Here is a 14,530-nt window from a genome sequence, read left to right on the forward strand (position 1 = left end):
AATTATTGGAATGGAGAGAGGAAGACAACTGTGGTTAGTAGTAGCAGTTAAAGATCTTTAAGAATATTTTTAGTATCAATATTGCGTTTTGATTGGGCTGTCATGGCAGTTTTTTATACAACTGCATTATTTCAAGTAAAAAGTTATTTGTTTGTTTTGTCATGGAAATAACACTGAAGTGAATCAAGGCTTTAAATAAGGTATTTCTGAGAGTAGCATGGTAGTAGCAAATAAAGACATTGCTCAGGTTGAAAAAGATAATATCAGCTAATACTGGGAGTGCTTAAATATAATGAACATCAGCTTCAAAATTGTTTTGAGGAGATATATCTTTTATCCTTATCTTCAGTTTTTTAAAAATATTTAAATAATGTACTGAATTATATTGACTCAGTTTCTCATCTAAGCTAGCATTTAGTTAAAAATTGCAAAAACCTGCTTTGCTGCAAAATAGATGTCACAGTGAGTATTACATGTTTTTAATATATGTATAATTACAAAGTTGGCAAGCACTGAAGTCTAGTGTGACACTACTTATTTGTATATTGACTGCAAATTAAATTATCTATTTGTATGCTATTTAGTTAAAAAATTGTATCAAAGAAAATACGTATACATGTACAACTTAGATGAAAATTCATTAAAGTATAGATTTTACACCTATACATCAATAATGAATGCATCATTTTTATTGCTCAAGATGTGGTTTACTTACAAAGAAGGACAAACTGTGAATTCCTTGTTCTTAAAAATCTTTTAAAAGTAAGGGTAAAATACTTGTCTGTATAACTTAGAGAAATAGATTTGTCTCCAGTTGTCCAGTCCAAGAGGGTTTTTCTCTGCTTTTTTGGGTAATATTTGACTTTGAATTAAATTGCTTGGAAACCAGGAAGCAAGAACATGTCTAACAGTCACTTCAATTTTTTTTGCTGCTGGAGGGTCAGGAGTTTCACAACTTAAATGCTAACTTACTGGGATAAAACATCTAATGTAATTCAAAAGAACTTACTTCTGCTTTTAAGCAGAAAATAAATTGGCTGTATGAAGTTTTGCTACTGAATAGAAAAAATGAACTTTATTTTTTAAGTTCTGTTTAATATTAATAAATCATTTGTAACGCTCCTTTTTCAGCTCAGCTTTATAGTATTGAGTTGGTAGATAATATTATAATAGAAGAGTGTGATATGTACTGAAAATACAATGCCTAAAATTAGTATTCAAGGAATACATAGATAAATACACGCTCATCCTGTAGAAAGCTATTTCATGAAATCCTTGATAAGGTTTGTGTCAGCTAGGATGTATAGCTCAAGTAAATGTGATGCCCGTGACTATTCCATATACTGTAAGTGCAATAATTCTGCTTTACTTAAGAACTTGGCAAGTTATCTACCCAAGTTCTGATGGGGGCTCTTGGCTTCTCAGGCTTACAAACATAAGCATGTGAAGAATAATCTTTATATGGATGTTAGACCATGTAATTTAACTTTTGGGTTTTCTTCTATCTTAGTGATTTAGAATCTAGACGAGAAGTCAAGAAAGAGGAGGGTGAAGCATTTGCACGAGAGCACGGACTTATCTTTATGGAGACATCTGCCAAAACTGCTTCCAATGTAGAGGAGGTAACTTTGCTTAACACTGCTTTTTACTAAAACAGTCGACTTAAATTTTGCTTGTTTGTTTAGATACTATTCCTCTAGATTTTGGGTTCCTTAACATGATTTGACTACTCTTTATATTATGAGAAAGACAATGTCTATGTTGTAATTGGTTACACAGCACTAATTATATTGTTGAGACTTCCTAATTAATGTGGGGTTTTTTGGAAGTATTTGATGAGAGAAATGGCTAACTTCTGTCTGCCATGAAATCTAAAAAGTAATCTAAGAATAGATTGGCTAGTCCAAAGCAAGCCAAGCTATTGGTATTCTTGGCAGATGTCACTGTGACCTGTTCTAAAGGCTTCTGGTATATCATGTGTTCTTCAGAGCAATCTCTTGCAGTGCTTTGGTATTTGTACTGTCATCATCTTTCCTCTCTACTACCTAGTACGAATCTTCTTCAATTTGCACACAGCTTCAGTTTTCTGTCCTCTGCAGAGCTGATGAAGAGATCATTGTCTTGGTTACTGTAGTCTGCTTTATATTTGAATAAGTTTTGCTGCTGTAAAGAACTTAGGTCTTTTCAAGTTTGACTTATAGTTCACATTTCTGGACACATGTGAGTTCTTGCATCTCTCACCTTGAATAACTGCATTTGTTTCTTGAAGGGTAGTCATGGTGGGCTGAGCTCCACTGCAGCTGAATACACACCAGGTTGCTCATTCAGTGCCTCTGTCGAGCAGAATGGGGGAAAGAACCACAAGAGCCATAGGCACTCCATCAGGGCCTGAGATAGAGTTTTAGAAATGAAGGAAAGAGACAGGTGAAGAGTGAAAGAAAGGCAGTCACTCATAACTTCCTACAAACAAACTGAATCTCAGCTAGTCTCTGAAGAACAGCAACTTTGACTACCCTTTGTTTTTTATTCTTGAGCATTGTATCATATATTATGAAATACCCCTCAGGCCAATTCCGGTCAGCTGTCCTGGCTGGTTTTTGTCCCCCATGATTTTGCCTACCCTAAGCCTAATCAGTCAGGAGAGGGCAGTGTAAGAAACAGAAAACCTTGACACTCAGCAATAGCTAGAACGTTGGTGTGTTAACAGCACTATTTTAGTCATAAATTCAAAACGCAGCACCATGCAGACTGCTTTAAAGAAAACTGTGTTATAGCCAGACAAATACAGTGGTGTACCAAGAGCTCCAGCTGAGATGTTAGTGCTATGTAAAGCAGAAAGATTGCTTCACATGTCTTTCAAGCCCATACTCAGTTCATCCCCACTGACCTTTCTTATAATGACATACACTACATAATCTACCCCTATTCTTTCCCAAAACTACATTCAAAATGGTATGTGGCCAATGAGGTACTTTTATTGGTAAAGCCTTTTAGTTATGAAGTACTGAAGTTTTTGGAAAAGTTAAGCTACAGATGACTTTCACAGAATTCATTACTACCTGATTCTAACACTATCACCTCTTTTTGCATCAAAAACTGCATCCTGAATGAATTGTTCAGTAAATGAATATCCAGTATCTAATGCATCTCTGATTATCTCTGATTATTATGGACATTAAGTTCTTTATCAAAAAGTTCATGTAGAGTCCTCTCATCATGATTATACAACTGAGTGGTGTGTGTGTGTGTGTACTGACTTTCTAATTTTGGTGGGAGAGCTTTAGAATGTAATCCTTTCCAGTGACAGTCAAGTGTATTCCTTTAATGTTCTCAGTAAGCACAAAAAAAATGGTATGATGTAAGAACCGTTAACAGCTACAGAAGCAAAATCCTAACCTCTAGCAGTTTCTTTATATGAACAAATCAGCTCCTGTTGGTAATGTTTTTCTGAGCTGTTTCCCTTGTTTAATCCTGATTTCCACCACTGTGAAATACCTTTGTAAATCTGTAGCTGGAGCAGTACATTAACTGTTTTTGCGCTTGGATCTTAAAACAGTTTAAAATGGCTAATTATGTTCTTCAGAATTGTTTCATTACCTACGTCTTGAATAGAATTAGGTGATAAGGATTGTAAAACATCCTGTTGGCTGTTTCTTTTGGGCTAGGCTGTTGGAGAAGTTTCCACCCTGTTTGCTTAATAGGTAATAGAAGGTAGGGAGTGGGAAGTAGATGCAGGTTCTTCCTTCATAGTTGCTTTGGAGCCTTCTAAGAATTTGCTGTGACCACAGAGTTAAATCACCCTATTTCATGTGGAATGGGATTGTGTAAAAGTTTCTGCATCACTGAGAGGGTAGAATGATTATTGGAGGGAGGTGAGGCACAGGCTTATAATTTGACTGCAGTGCTAGGACAGTTAATGCTAGTCTCTTCAGCAGTATCATTTTTATTTAAACAGGAGGTTGCTGATTTCCTTTTAGCCTCTGTCTAAAGTTGTAAAGGTAGCCAACTATCAAAATATTACTGACTTTTTGTACTTCCTTTTTTTTCTCCTCAGTGATTTCTAAGGTGTTTGTAGTTAGAACAGTGTACATTTTGTCATGCATGGCTGTGGGCCTTCTCACAGTAGAATCTTGTTAACTTTTAGAATCGTGGTTGTCATATTTGCTCTACTGTGTTGAACTGTGGATGGGTGCACTCTGAAATACTGTTTGCAGACTTCAGTGTTGCTTATTTACTTTTTCTAAGAGAACATCATGATGTCCATTGGGAGACTTCACTTGTACGCACATAAGTCTGGGGTCTGAACTCCAGGCAGGTTTGCACTTGTTTTAATCATAACAGCCATTACTGTCATTAAACCAACATGTAATACATAAGAATTTTTTGTCCTATTTGCAAGGGACATTAGCAATTTTATCACATTAGTTTTTTCATTGGTAGTTCGCAGTAGTATATAACTATTAATTGTGCTCTGAACCTGCAGTTCAGAGTTTGCTGAGAGGTTACTGCTTGGGCAGAGGCAGAGTAGAATCACCAGCATGACCTCAGGATGGCCATGTAGTTCCCTATGGCACATGGTGCTTAACTTCTTGTCCCTGGCATATCAGTGGTTTGAATCCATTTATGTGCACTGATTCTCAAGAAGTAAGGTTACCTAGCTGTATTTGGGAAGCTACAGTAACTTTGTGTGTTATTTATTTCATTCCTGACTGCAGCTTTTAATAATGATTCATGACGTGACCAATCCTAAGCCAGAAAGTTTTCTGGATGCTGGTCAGAACTGTGCTAGACAACATCACTGTCCAGAAGCTGACCTCACTTAATGTCAGTGTATCACTGACTCTTAGTGTGGGAGTTGGTTTTAGTAAGTTGTTTCCCATAAGGAGACACAAGAGGTAATTTGACTAGCAGTTGCAAAAGAGCAGGATTTCTACATCGTGAGTCTTTTAAAAAACCCAAGAAACACCCACCCAAAAGTTAGACTTATCTTAATTTGTATCAAAACCAGTGTTTCTTCAAGTTCCTGGAAATCAAAGTTCTGTGACCTTTCTTTCAGTTGTGCAAAGCTGACTTTTTTTGCCAGTTTCTCCCATGAGAAAAAGGGGTAGAAGCTTGTGTCAGGTCAACTGAAGAAGGGAGAAGGGACAGGACACCTGGCTGTAATGAAGATACACAGCTTTTATCTGCTTGTGGCAAATCCTTGGATTGTGGCCCCATCTTCACAGTAAGAAGCACTGACTCTGCTGTGGGGCTTCTGAGTATGATGAGAATAAAAGATCTCTGTAACTGTGTGTTTCAGGCTTTATGGAAGAGCATGAAATATGATACTGCCTGCCTGATTTGTAGATTATTGGAGAAATTGATTCTTAATTTGGGGGAGTTTCTTCCCTCCCCCCCCCCCCCCCCCCCCCCTTCAAGTATTATGTCCTGTGTAACTGTTCAGCAGTTGCAGGACTTTTTAAGTCAGGTTGAGCTGTAGTAATGTGCATTGACTCAATAAGTTTGTCATAAAGATTGTGCCTCAAGAGGGACAGAAAGAAATTGCTCTCAAGTTCTGGTTTGTGTCTTTGCACCTGTACTTCAAATATAAGGTTACAGATGTGTTGGGGTGCTTTTTAGGGTGTGGGTTCATTATATAGCACCTTACTGCTGTTCATAATTAACCCCTCTGCTGCATCCCTTTTAGTGTGCTAGACTTCTTCATGAAAGATCATTTAGGTATAAAAAGCATTGCCTTACTGTGGGTGCATGAAAAAGCTGCTCAGAGCTTTGCAATCTCACTCCATTAAGTGGCCACCCAGCACCACTTACACACTGGGATGGTGAATGCTTTATGCATAAATCCATTTTTTGTCTGTGTTGTTACTGTTTCCAAATGCTTTCTTAAATAGTAGAATAATCTAACTATATCATATCTTACTGCTAAAAGTTAAGATAGGAAGTTGGAGAGGAGGAGGAAAATCTAGGTGTTGGCTCGGTCATGCTTTAGAATTTGTGATATATTTAAACTTGAAGCATTCCTCATGTAATTCATTGTAAGAAAGAATCCAGGAAATAAGGATTGCCCAGTTTCTATTTTCATGCATTGAATTTAATTTTAACATTGCCACCAGAGGGCAGCATGTTCCACGAGCTGGCCATGCTGACCGTGATCTCGCGCCTGATTTTAGGCAAAGATGAACTTGTAAAGTCTTGAGTTTTGAAAAGTACCAGTGATTCATACACAAGTTTTTCCTGTTATGCACAGCTTATAGCAAAGTTCTCAGATCCTTATCCTGCCATTAGCTTTCTGAGAAAGACAAGTGACATTGTCATCTGCAAATGAAAACTGTAGCTGCTGTACTGCTCATGTTCTGGTGCCCCTAGCTTGTTATTATTCATGCATAGCTTCCGTGAGACAGAGGTGTCAGGAACTTACTCCCTTACGTGTTTCTTGCATTATTTTTATCAGTTACAGAATTCATTCTTCCTGGATTTGTCTCAAGGGTAGTAAAACTGTACTACTTGTTTATTTGTGTGATATGAATGTTGAAGTGGATTTAATTCTACAGTCACTGTTTGTAGGATTAATTTACCTCTAAATGCAGTATCTCTAGTGTTTGTTAGTTGCAGTTTTTTGTTATTTGGGGGATTTTTTGGGGTGAGCATTGTGAGACATGACTTCTTGATTCTCATGTTGCAATATGATCTGGGAAACTCCTTATACAAATAATCTAAAGTGATATTATACTGATATATTGTGATTTAAAAGCCTCTTTTGTTGGCTTTGCAGTACGTGCAGGCATGACACAACAGGCAGATCACATCTCGCAAGACACACTTTCCCACTTGTACAGTGATGCACTTTTCCTCAAAGAGGTATTGCTGTTATTTGGGAACCTAGTTATAACGAGCACATAATTGAAAAACACTTTACATTAAAAAAAAAAAAAAAATCATTGAATAACTTGTATACCACCTTTTCTAATGCTGTGGTACAGTTATATTCAGCAGTCTCATGCATGAAAGCATCAGTAAGTTTTGGTTTAGAAAATGACCAAGAGTTAAACATTACATATAGATATTTTCCTGAAGGTACATAGTTTTCTTAAATTTTCCCCAAAATGTAGTCAAGGATTTTTGTATTTGGAAGTCTAATGTATTGATTTTGCAAAAGTCTCTCACTTCCTTTTATGAGTCATAGAGGTACTGTGTACTAGGGCATTGCCATCTTTCAGGTGGTTATGTATAAATGCAGGGTGAGTCTGATGCCGCCTCCCCTGGAGTGGTGAAAATGAACCTGGCCTGATTTGGGGTGGGAAAGCATGAGTATCTTTGTCCAGTGTTTTAGTAGCAGCAGGATTATGGGAACATACAGTGCAACTGCAGTAGGCTTGGTAGGCAGCCAGCTGAGCCCTTGTGGGCTTGCTGGTGAGGTCTTGTGTGGAAGTGGCTAAGCTGCACCTGGATCCAAGTTGGTGTGTGAGGTGCTGCAGCTGTGTTCTTGCAGTCCTCTGCACGTGGTCTCATAAATCTAAACTGGATTTGAGGGGAAATCACTATGTCTTTCTGCATCTATGGCTCAGTTAATCTGAAAATAGGATAAACTGCCTATAAATAATTGAGAGTTTATAGTATACTGCGTGTTCCAAATAAGAGTTAGAACATGCAGTATTAAAAGATTTTTTGGAAGGCGTCAATTCTAGCAAGTTCACCTTCTTGTCCTTGCTAATTGGAGCACTAGCATGCAATGCCAAAATGTGGTATGATACTCTTAAAGCATGCAGACTGCTGTTTTAGTGACATTCTCAGGTGATTGAGTCTGCTTACACTTGGAATCATAAGTTAACTAAAAATACATGGATGTGAGAAACAAATGGAAGTGTCAAGGAATTCAAGTCTCTTCATGGCTGATTAGTAGCAATTTTTTAGAATACATGCAAAGAAGAGAATGTGAAGTAGACTTACTGTATGCTAAATTCTTATCATTTGTTTCAAATAGGAATCCTGTGACCCAGTGCAACCTGGCATTTTGTTATGCAGAGTAACAGTATGTGCTGTTTAAACACTAAATATGTCGTGCACCAGAATCACTGATGGGAATTTAGTAGTCAGATTATGACTTCAAGAGAACTGAAATGTTAGAACTGAGATTAATGGAATATTTGGATTTTTCAAATCAGCAGTTTCGTCACCAGTGTGTTCAATATTAAAATATACTGTACAGAACTCAGTATGCTCTTTTGTTTATACAGTACGTGTATAGTAACAGGAGGAATTTTGTGTTTGTGAAGTGCTGTTTTCCAGTGCATTTTACTGGTTTTTTGTGAGATTAGATGCATTGCTACAATGACTTCTCTTGAGGGGAGTTTCCAAAAGTTAATTTATTCTCAGTTGTATTAGTTTGGAGTCTGTTAAAATTTTAGCTTGTTGCTCTAAAGTAATTTCTAAAGATTTAATGTAAATTAAATTAATTCTAAGAGTCTTGGTGTACTTAAGCCAGCATCTTCTAGAACTGTTAGAAGTGCCAGTTGTTAAGTGCTTGTTTACATGAAGTTATCATAACGCTTTTTTAAGACTTCGAGTTCTGTTTAATGTCCCGCTGAAGTAGAAGTAAGGATCCTCACAGAATCCAGCTGTGTGAATTTTCAAAGTTGACTTATACCCTGCACATGTATGAGGCCATTACAATAATTAGTATGTTATCAGGAACAAAGATAAGTTTGAATATTTTTCCTTACATAGAAAACTTCAGATTCTGAGGAATTTGAATCAATTCGTAGTTGGCCGAAAGCCAATTTTTCTTCTCAACTCTAACACGTGTTTGAAAAACGAACTCGCTTCCTAAGTGCCTTGTGAATCTGCAATGATTAATTCTTCTCATTATTTTGCTGCAAATTCTCATGACCCTCTGTGATGATTCGATCACCCACTTAGAGTTTATGCATATTCATATCTCTCTGCTCCTGCTGCAGTCGTTCAAGTCTCCTTCACTGGCTGTGGTGTGTGCTTGGTGCAGTAATTGAGCTGCAGTAGATTGATTACTCTGGGGAGCTGTAAGGCCTTTAAAGGTGAAAACATATCAGTCCTGTTAATTAGGAAACAAAGCTCTGGTGGCAAGTTCAGCAGTCAAATGCTTCCAGTGTAGAAATGAGGAAAGGTATGATTTGTTCCTCTCCATGAACCCTGTTTACTTTTTTATATTTGAATTAGATCTGTATTTGCTGTAATAGGCTTGTGCAGAAGGTAGCATGTATGGTATGATTGCATGGTGTTGGTATTTTAAAACAAAAAGAACTATATGTTTATTGTAATTACTAGCTGCTGTTAATCACCTCCTAAATTATACATTATTTTAGGCATTACTTGACCTATAAAGCTAAATGAGAGATGAAGAATGGAATCATTGATTGTAAACTTTAACCGAAAGCATTTATATCAGTCACTCTTTCAGACCTGAGTGTCAAAGTATTTTCTCTGAATTAAAACAGTAAATTTTTAAAAGTAGTTATAAAACCTGGAGCCTCTCCTTTCTATTATTAAGATGTCTGTTGCCCATTGTGTGCAAGATTAATTAAAGAGAATACGTTCTTAAAATTAGGTGAATATTAAATGATAGCGTAAGGTTTCATCCAGCAGGCAGCATCCTTACATCATCATTGTAAGTACCCTGTGGTTTTATGTTGCTAAGCACTCTAATCTAGAGTGGCCTATTACAAAGATATTAAGGGTAGGGGAAACCATCTGCCACACAATCTATCCATAAGGGTCAGAAATAAATAATTTAAAAGTAATTTATATATCTTAAAAACCACTTTTTCCCTGTAATTACTGGACAGCAGATTGTAGAATACAGATGTTATGAAAATGCCACTGTTTTTGTAAACAGCATGTGATCCATTGCTGCTTCAGGGTGGGTTATAGGATGCTGTTGTCATACCTGTTTCTGCAGAGGTCAGGAAGGAAAGTCTCACTGAAGCAACTGCACATGAGATTGAATTCCAATTAGTGCATCTTACACCAAAGGGTATCGCATTCATTGTCTGTGGTCTTTTTCCTCTGTTCTAGGCATTTATTAACACTGCAAAGGAGATCTACGAGAAAATCCAGGAAGGAGTTTTTGACATAAATAATGAGGTAACTTTTTGTACACTCTCTGTGCACTCTGCTTTTTAAAAGTACAAAATTCACCTTCCCTAGAAGGCTGGACAGTAAAAGATTTGTCTGTTCCATTTGGATGTAGAATTGTCTGCCATTGTGATAAAAATGGATTAAAATAAGTGACCCTATCCATCCATGAAGCATCGCAAAATAATATAAATCCCCAAAAGAGAAGAAAATCCACTTTCATCCACTTCTCCATATGGTGTCATCTGTTTTCAAAGATAATTTTCCACTATGTAAATGGGGGACCATGTTGATATGCCAGATGCACTCCATGAGCTGTCCAGTGTAGGGGAGGGATTGCTTTGAGAGTTACATAAAAGACTTTTGAAATGTTCCTGGGTTAGGTGGCTGGATACTGTAGGGAATAAAAGATTAGCCTTTTTGCTTATGCATATTACTGAAATTACAGATTATTGGGGCCTGTACCTTTGCTTCTTTGGGATGGGGGTAGAGAGCTGGAGAAGAGGTAACAAAGAGCTAGAAGGACATATAATGTCTCTGGAATTTTGAAATGACTGTGCTGTCCTTCATAACACTAGTATTGTATAGAAATGTTAAGATTGTATAAGCTCTCTGTTAATAGTCTCATAGCAAATTTGACAATGTGAGGTGATCAGTCTTTTCTGAAGATCAAGTTGTGTTTTTTGTATCCTGCATGTCCCTGAATATTGTTGCTGAGGTGCTTAGTGAAACTAGATGTGAAAATCTGCACCACCACTGTTCTGTTTCTGCTCTGTGGAGAGGTGTGCCCAGACTGTCAGTGTGATTCTTCTCTTAGACATTACAGTCCTTGCAGGATTGTTCAGAGTAGGGAGGGAATTGGCAGAACTCAAATTAAGTAGCTTCATGCCTTTCTGCTCAGTATATTTCAACATGAGAAAATTGAGACTATTGAAAATATTACTCACAACTTCAGAGAGGAAAAAATGAGAAACTTCAGTAGTATGCAAAGTAGTGCATCAGGAAACTTGTAGCTAAATAAGACTTGAGTGGTAATCCTCTAAACTAATTCTGACTGGAAAGTGTGTGTGTGCATTTTGGTGAAACACTTCTTAAATTCAGTTCACTGATGAAAAATTTAAAATCGTCCTTCACATCTTTCCTGAAGAAAATGCAGTTGGTAGTGCAATATAAATTGGAGAGCATTTAGAGTGCCTGAAAAAGCATGCTCGTTGTATCTGTCGAGTTTCATATAGTAGCTGACTGCTTTACTGTGCCTTACGGAGCTTTGATTGCAATATGCTGTCAAGAGCCAACAGTCCGTGCTACTTATTTGGCTTTATGCCAAGTCTGGCTCCTTGATTCCTCAAGAAGTTGCTATCAGCCCAGAGGGGGCAAAACCAATGAGCCATAGGGCATGCTTTTTATTAAAGAGGAGTCAAAGAGCGAAAAGAAACCACATCAGCTGCTGTCAATACTGAGCGAGTGCCAGAAACCCGAAGGCTACCACTGCTGCAGAACAACTGCCAAGCATCATAAATCTGAGATTTGCTGTGACGCAAAGTTTCCTTAAGAGCTTAATTTCTGAAGCTACTGTATTACTTTTCTCAAAGTGCTGTATTTTTAGGTAAAATCCACTTGAGGGAGTGAGGGTTAAGATATAAGTGTGATTTTGATGAATGAAAGAGCTACGCTGTGTGTGGGTTCTTGGCAAGTAGCCATGTCTTTTGGGATCACAGAAATTATTGATGACACAGAGCACTCGTATGCCCTTAGCCTCTACAGCTGATTCAACACAGAAAGAAATGCTGTCTAGAGAGGAAAAGTTTTATATTAAACTATTAAACTAGTGGAGATTTTTGGCAAGAGGGGAGAGGTTATACATTCTTAGCAAATGCTATGTATTTTTAAGCCATATGCCAAGTAGTATTTAAATACAATTCTTGCTATGTTTTTTTTTTTTAAGGAGTTTAAGCTAGAGAGTGTAACATGGAGATAAAATTTAAATGAGAAGGAAGGCATCTTGCTTTAAATAATATTTAATCACTAAGAACATTCTGAGGAAAAATTACAAATTTTGCTCCATTGATTGCATACATTAGAAGAACTTGTTATATGATCTTCTAAATAGAAAAAGTAGCTTTTCAAGTATATTCTGAAATATTTACACTGTGTCTTAACTTCATTTCAGGCAAATGGCATAAAAATTGGCCCTCAACATGCTGCCACCAATGCAACACTTGCAGGCAATCAGGGAGGACAGCAAGCTGGAGGAGGCTGCTGTTGAGCCTGTTTTTACTTTCTAGCTGCCTGGATGGGGCCTACTTGTTTGTTCACCCTTCCCTCCCCCTGCCCCCTGCTCGCCTCCACTTCAATTCGATTGAGACATGAAACTTGTAAGTTGGTTTCCTGTTGCAGAAGACTTTATCCTTCAAATTCTTGTATAACTTTGAATAAATGGTTAATGTTCACTTAAAGACAGATTTTGGAGATTGTATTCATATCTATTTACATTTGATTTCTAGGTCAATTGATGTGATTATTTTTGTTAAATGTTGTCTTGTGCCCTTGACTACGAACTGAATTGTATTAAACACTACAAAGTCATCTGAGTATTTTAATCAGTTTGTGTAGTTAGGTTTCCCAGCTCCTGAGGTTACCTAATGTTTAATATTGTAGAGCTGTCCTCAAGTTTTTGTCAATTTTCAAGGCTATGAAGAGAAGCGGAAGGACTCTTTTAATTCTGTATTTATCACTTTCTGTATATATAGTTTAATAACCTGCTTGGGTGTACTTGCCAAGCTAGAATTCTTTAATGCATTTGCATAAAATCTATACTACTTAGAGCTTGAAAACTACAGAAGCATTAATAGGAATTGCTTGGATGCTAAATTTTAAGCCTTTTTGACATTGTTAGCATGTTCATGCTCCCCTGTCATTATCCTGAAGTCCAAGAGAGATGCTTAATGTATATTACTAGAAGCTACATACGTGCTATCTATTTTAATGCCAAATGTTTGCTGTTTATCCACAATTTCCACAACACCTCTTCAGAAATGGATTAGCTGTTTGCCTTAACAAATACTATAGGTGAAAACAGAGTATGGATGAAAAGTAGAGGAGGAGTTGATAAATTTAAAATGGCACATTTTAAAAACGTTGATCTTCTCAATGGTTTTTTTCTTGTTTACCACTTGATTTCTAGGTATATTTTTCATGCAAGGACAGTTTTTCAACCTAAATGTATAGTGGTTGTGTAAAGTTTTCTTTTAGTGACAACTTGTAATCCTAAATATATGGTAAGCATCTTGTCTATTGTGAAGAGGGTGTGAAAATAAAATCTGCCAGTTTGGAAATCTTGATGAAAATCAAAACTACAAATGTTTTGTTACTTATTATGGTGATGGCTGGGGGGGGCATACTTTTCCTCAAATGAAAGGGTTGCACACTGCAAAACAAAATCCTGTGTTTAAGTGTTTATTTGTTAAAATACAGAATGTTCATGTCACCTTTCATCCAAATGTGCAAACAACTGAGTTTCCATCTCATCCTATTTAAATAATTGCAGACAAAAGAGTGATGCTAATGCTAGGACATGCTTCATGTATTGGGGGAAATAAAGGGGCTGGGGGCAGGCAATGACTGCAAAACTTTTGTCTTACTGGACCAATATCGACTGCAACACAACACTGGGGGAAAGGGATCCTCGTGTCACCTGTTCTAATTGTCAGAACTTGAACAGCCAGAGTGAATAAACTTCAGACTGATGGGTATAACATAGCAGTGGTTATGATATTAAATAAAGTTTGAAAAAATGGTGTGGAACCTTTTGTTGGTGTTTTGGAGAAGGGGGAACCAGTACTGATTTGTTAGTTGCTGACTTCAATTCTTTTTTACACATCTAGGAACATTTTCAGCAATATATTGTAAGTTTTCAACTTCTAAATTATTAAGAGGTTACTCCATTTACATACTTTCAGCTGTTATCTGTTTATTATACAAAATTTGCATTTATATCAAATACCTATTGTTTCAGTTGAAGTTTGAAAATTGCATGACAGTAAAACCATAGGACTAAACTGCATGGATGACAAGGGAAAACTGGCATGTCCTAACTAGCTCTTTACAAGAAGGAGTAACAAACAAGACTATTAGCCTGAATTAACTACTTGGAAGTTCTTTTTACCTGGTAATGTTGTAGAATTCAGTTGCTTGAGATGGGAGAAAAGTGTACTCTTATACAGCACCCTGATCTTCATTACAAAGGGTAATAAATTTAGGCATGAAAGTTGTCCATTAGGGGAGTGGAGGGGGTGGATTTGTGCACTGCCCTGAAAAGAACAAAAATTCATGCTGTTTTAAGTGGTGATGATTTCAAAAACAGAAAGCTTCTGAAAACATGGAAGAGTTACAGAATCGCCCAGGATTCCAGGGCTGCTATAGT

The 14,530-nt window shown here is 37.0% G+C and overlaps 1 protein-coding gene across 1 annotated transcript in view; it reads left to right on the forward strand.

Annotated features, from left to right (window-relative positions):
• RAB2A (RAB2A, member RAS oncogene family) overlaps positions 1-13,467 on the forward strand; it is a 40,266-nt gene extending 26,799 nt beyond the window's left edge. The window contains exons 6-8 of the mRNA XM_079300003.1: positions 1,511-1,622; positions 10,048-10,116; positions 12,278-13,467. Of these exons, the coding sequence (XP_079156129.1) occupies positions 1,511-1,622; positions 10,048-10,116; positions 12,278-12,373 (277 nt within the window). The 3' untranslated portion in view covers positions 12,374-13,467. The remainder of the gene's footprint in view (positions 1-1,510; positions 1,623-10,047; positions 10,117-12,277) is intronic.
• The last annotated feature ends 1,063 nt before the right edge of the window (positions 13,468-14,530 follow it).

This window comes from Erithacus rubecula (genome assembly GCF_903797595.1).
Source record: "Erithacus rubecula genome assembly, chromosome: 3".
NCBI classification, from domain to species: Eukaryota; Metazoa; Chordata; class Aves; order Passeriformes; family Muscicapidae; genus Erithacus; species Erithacus rubecula.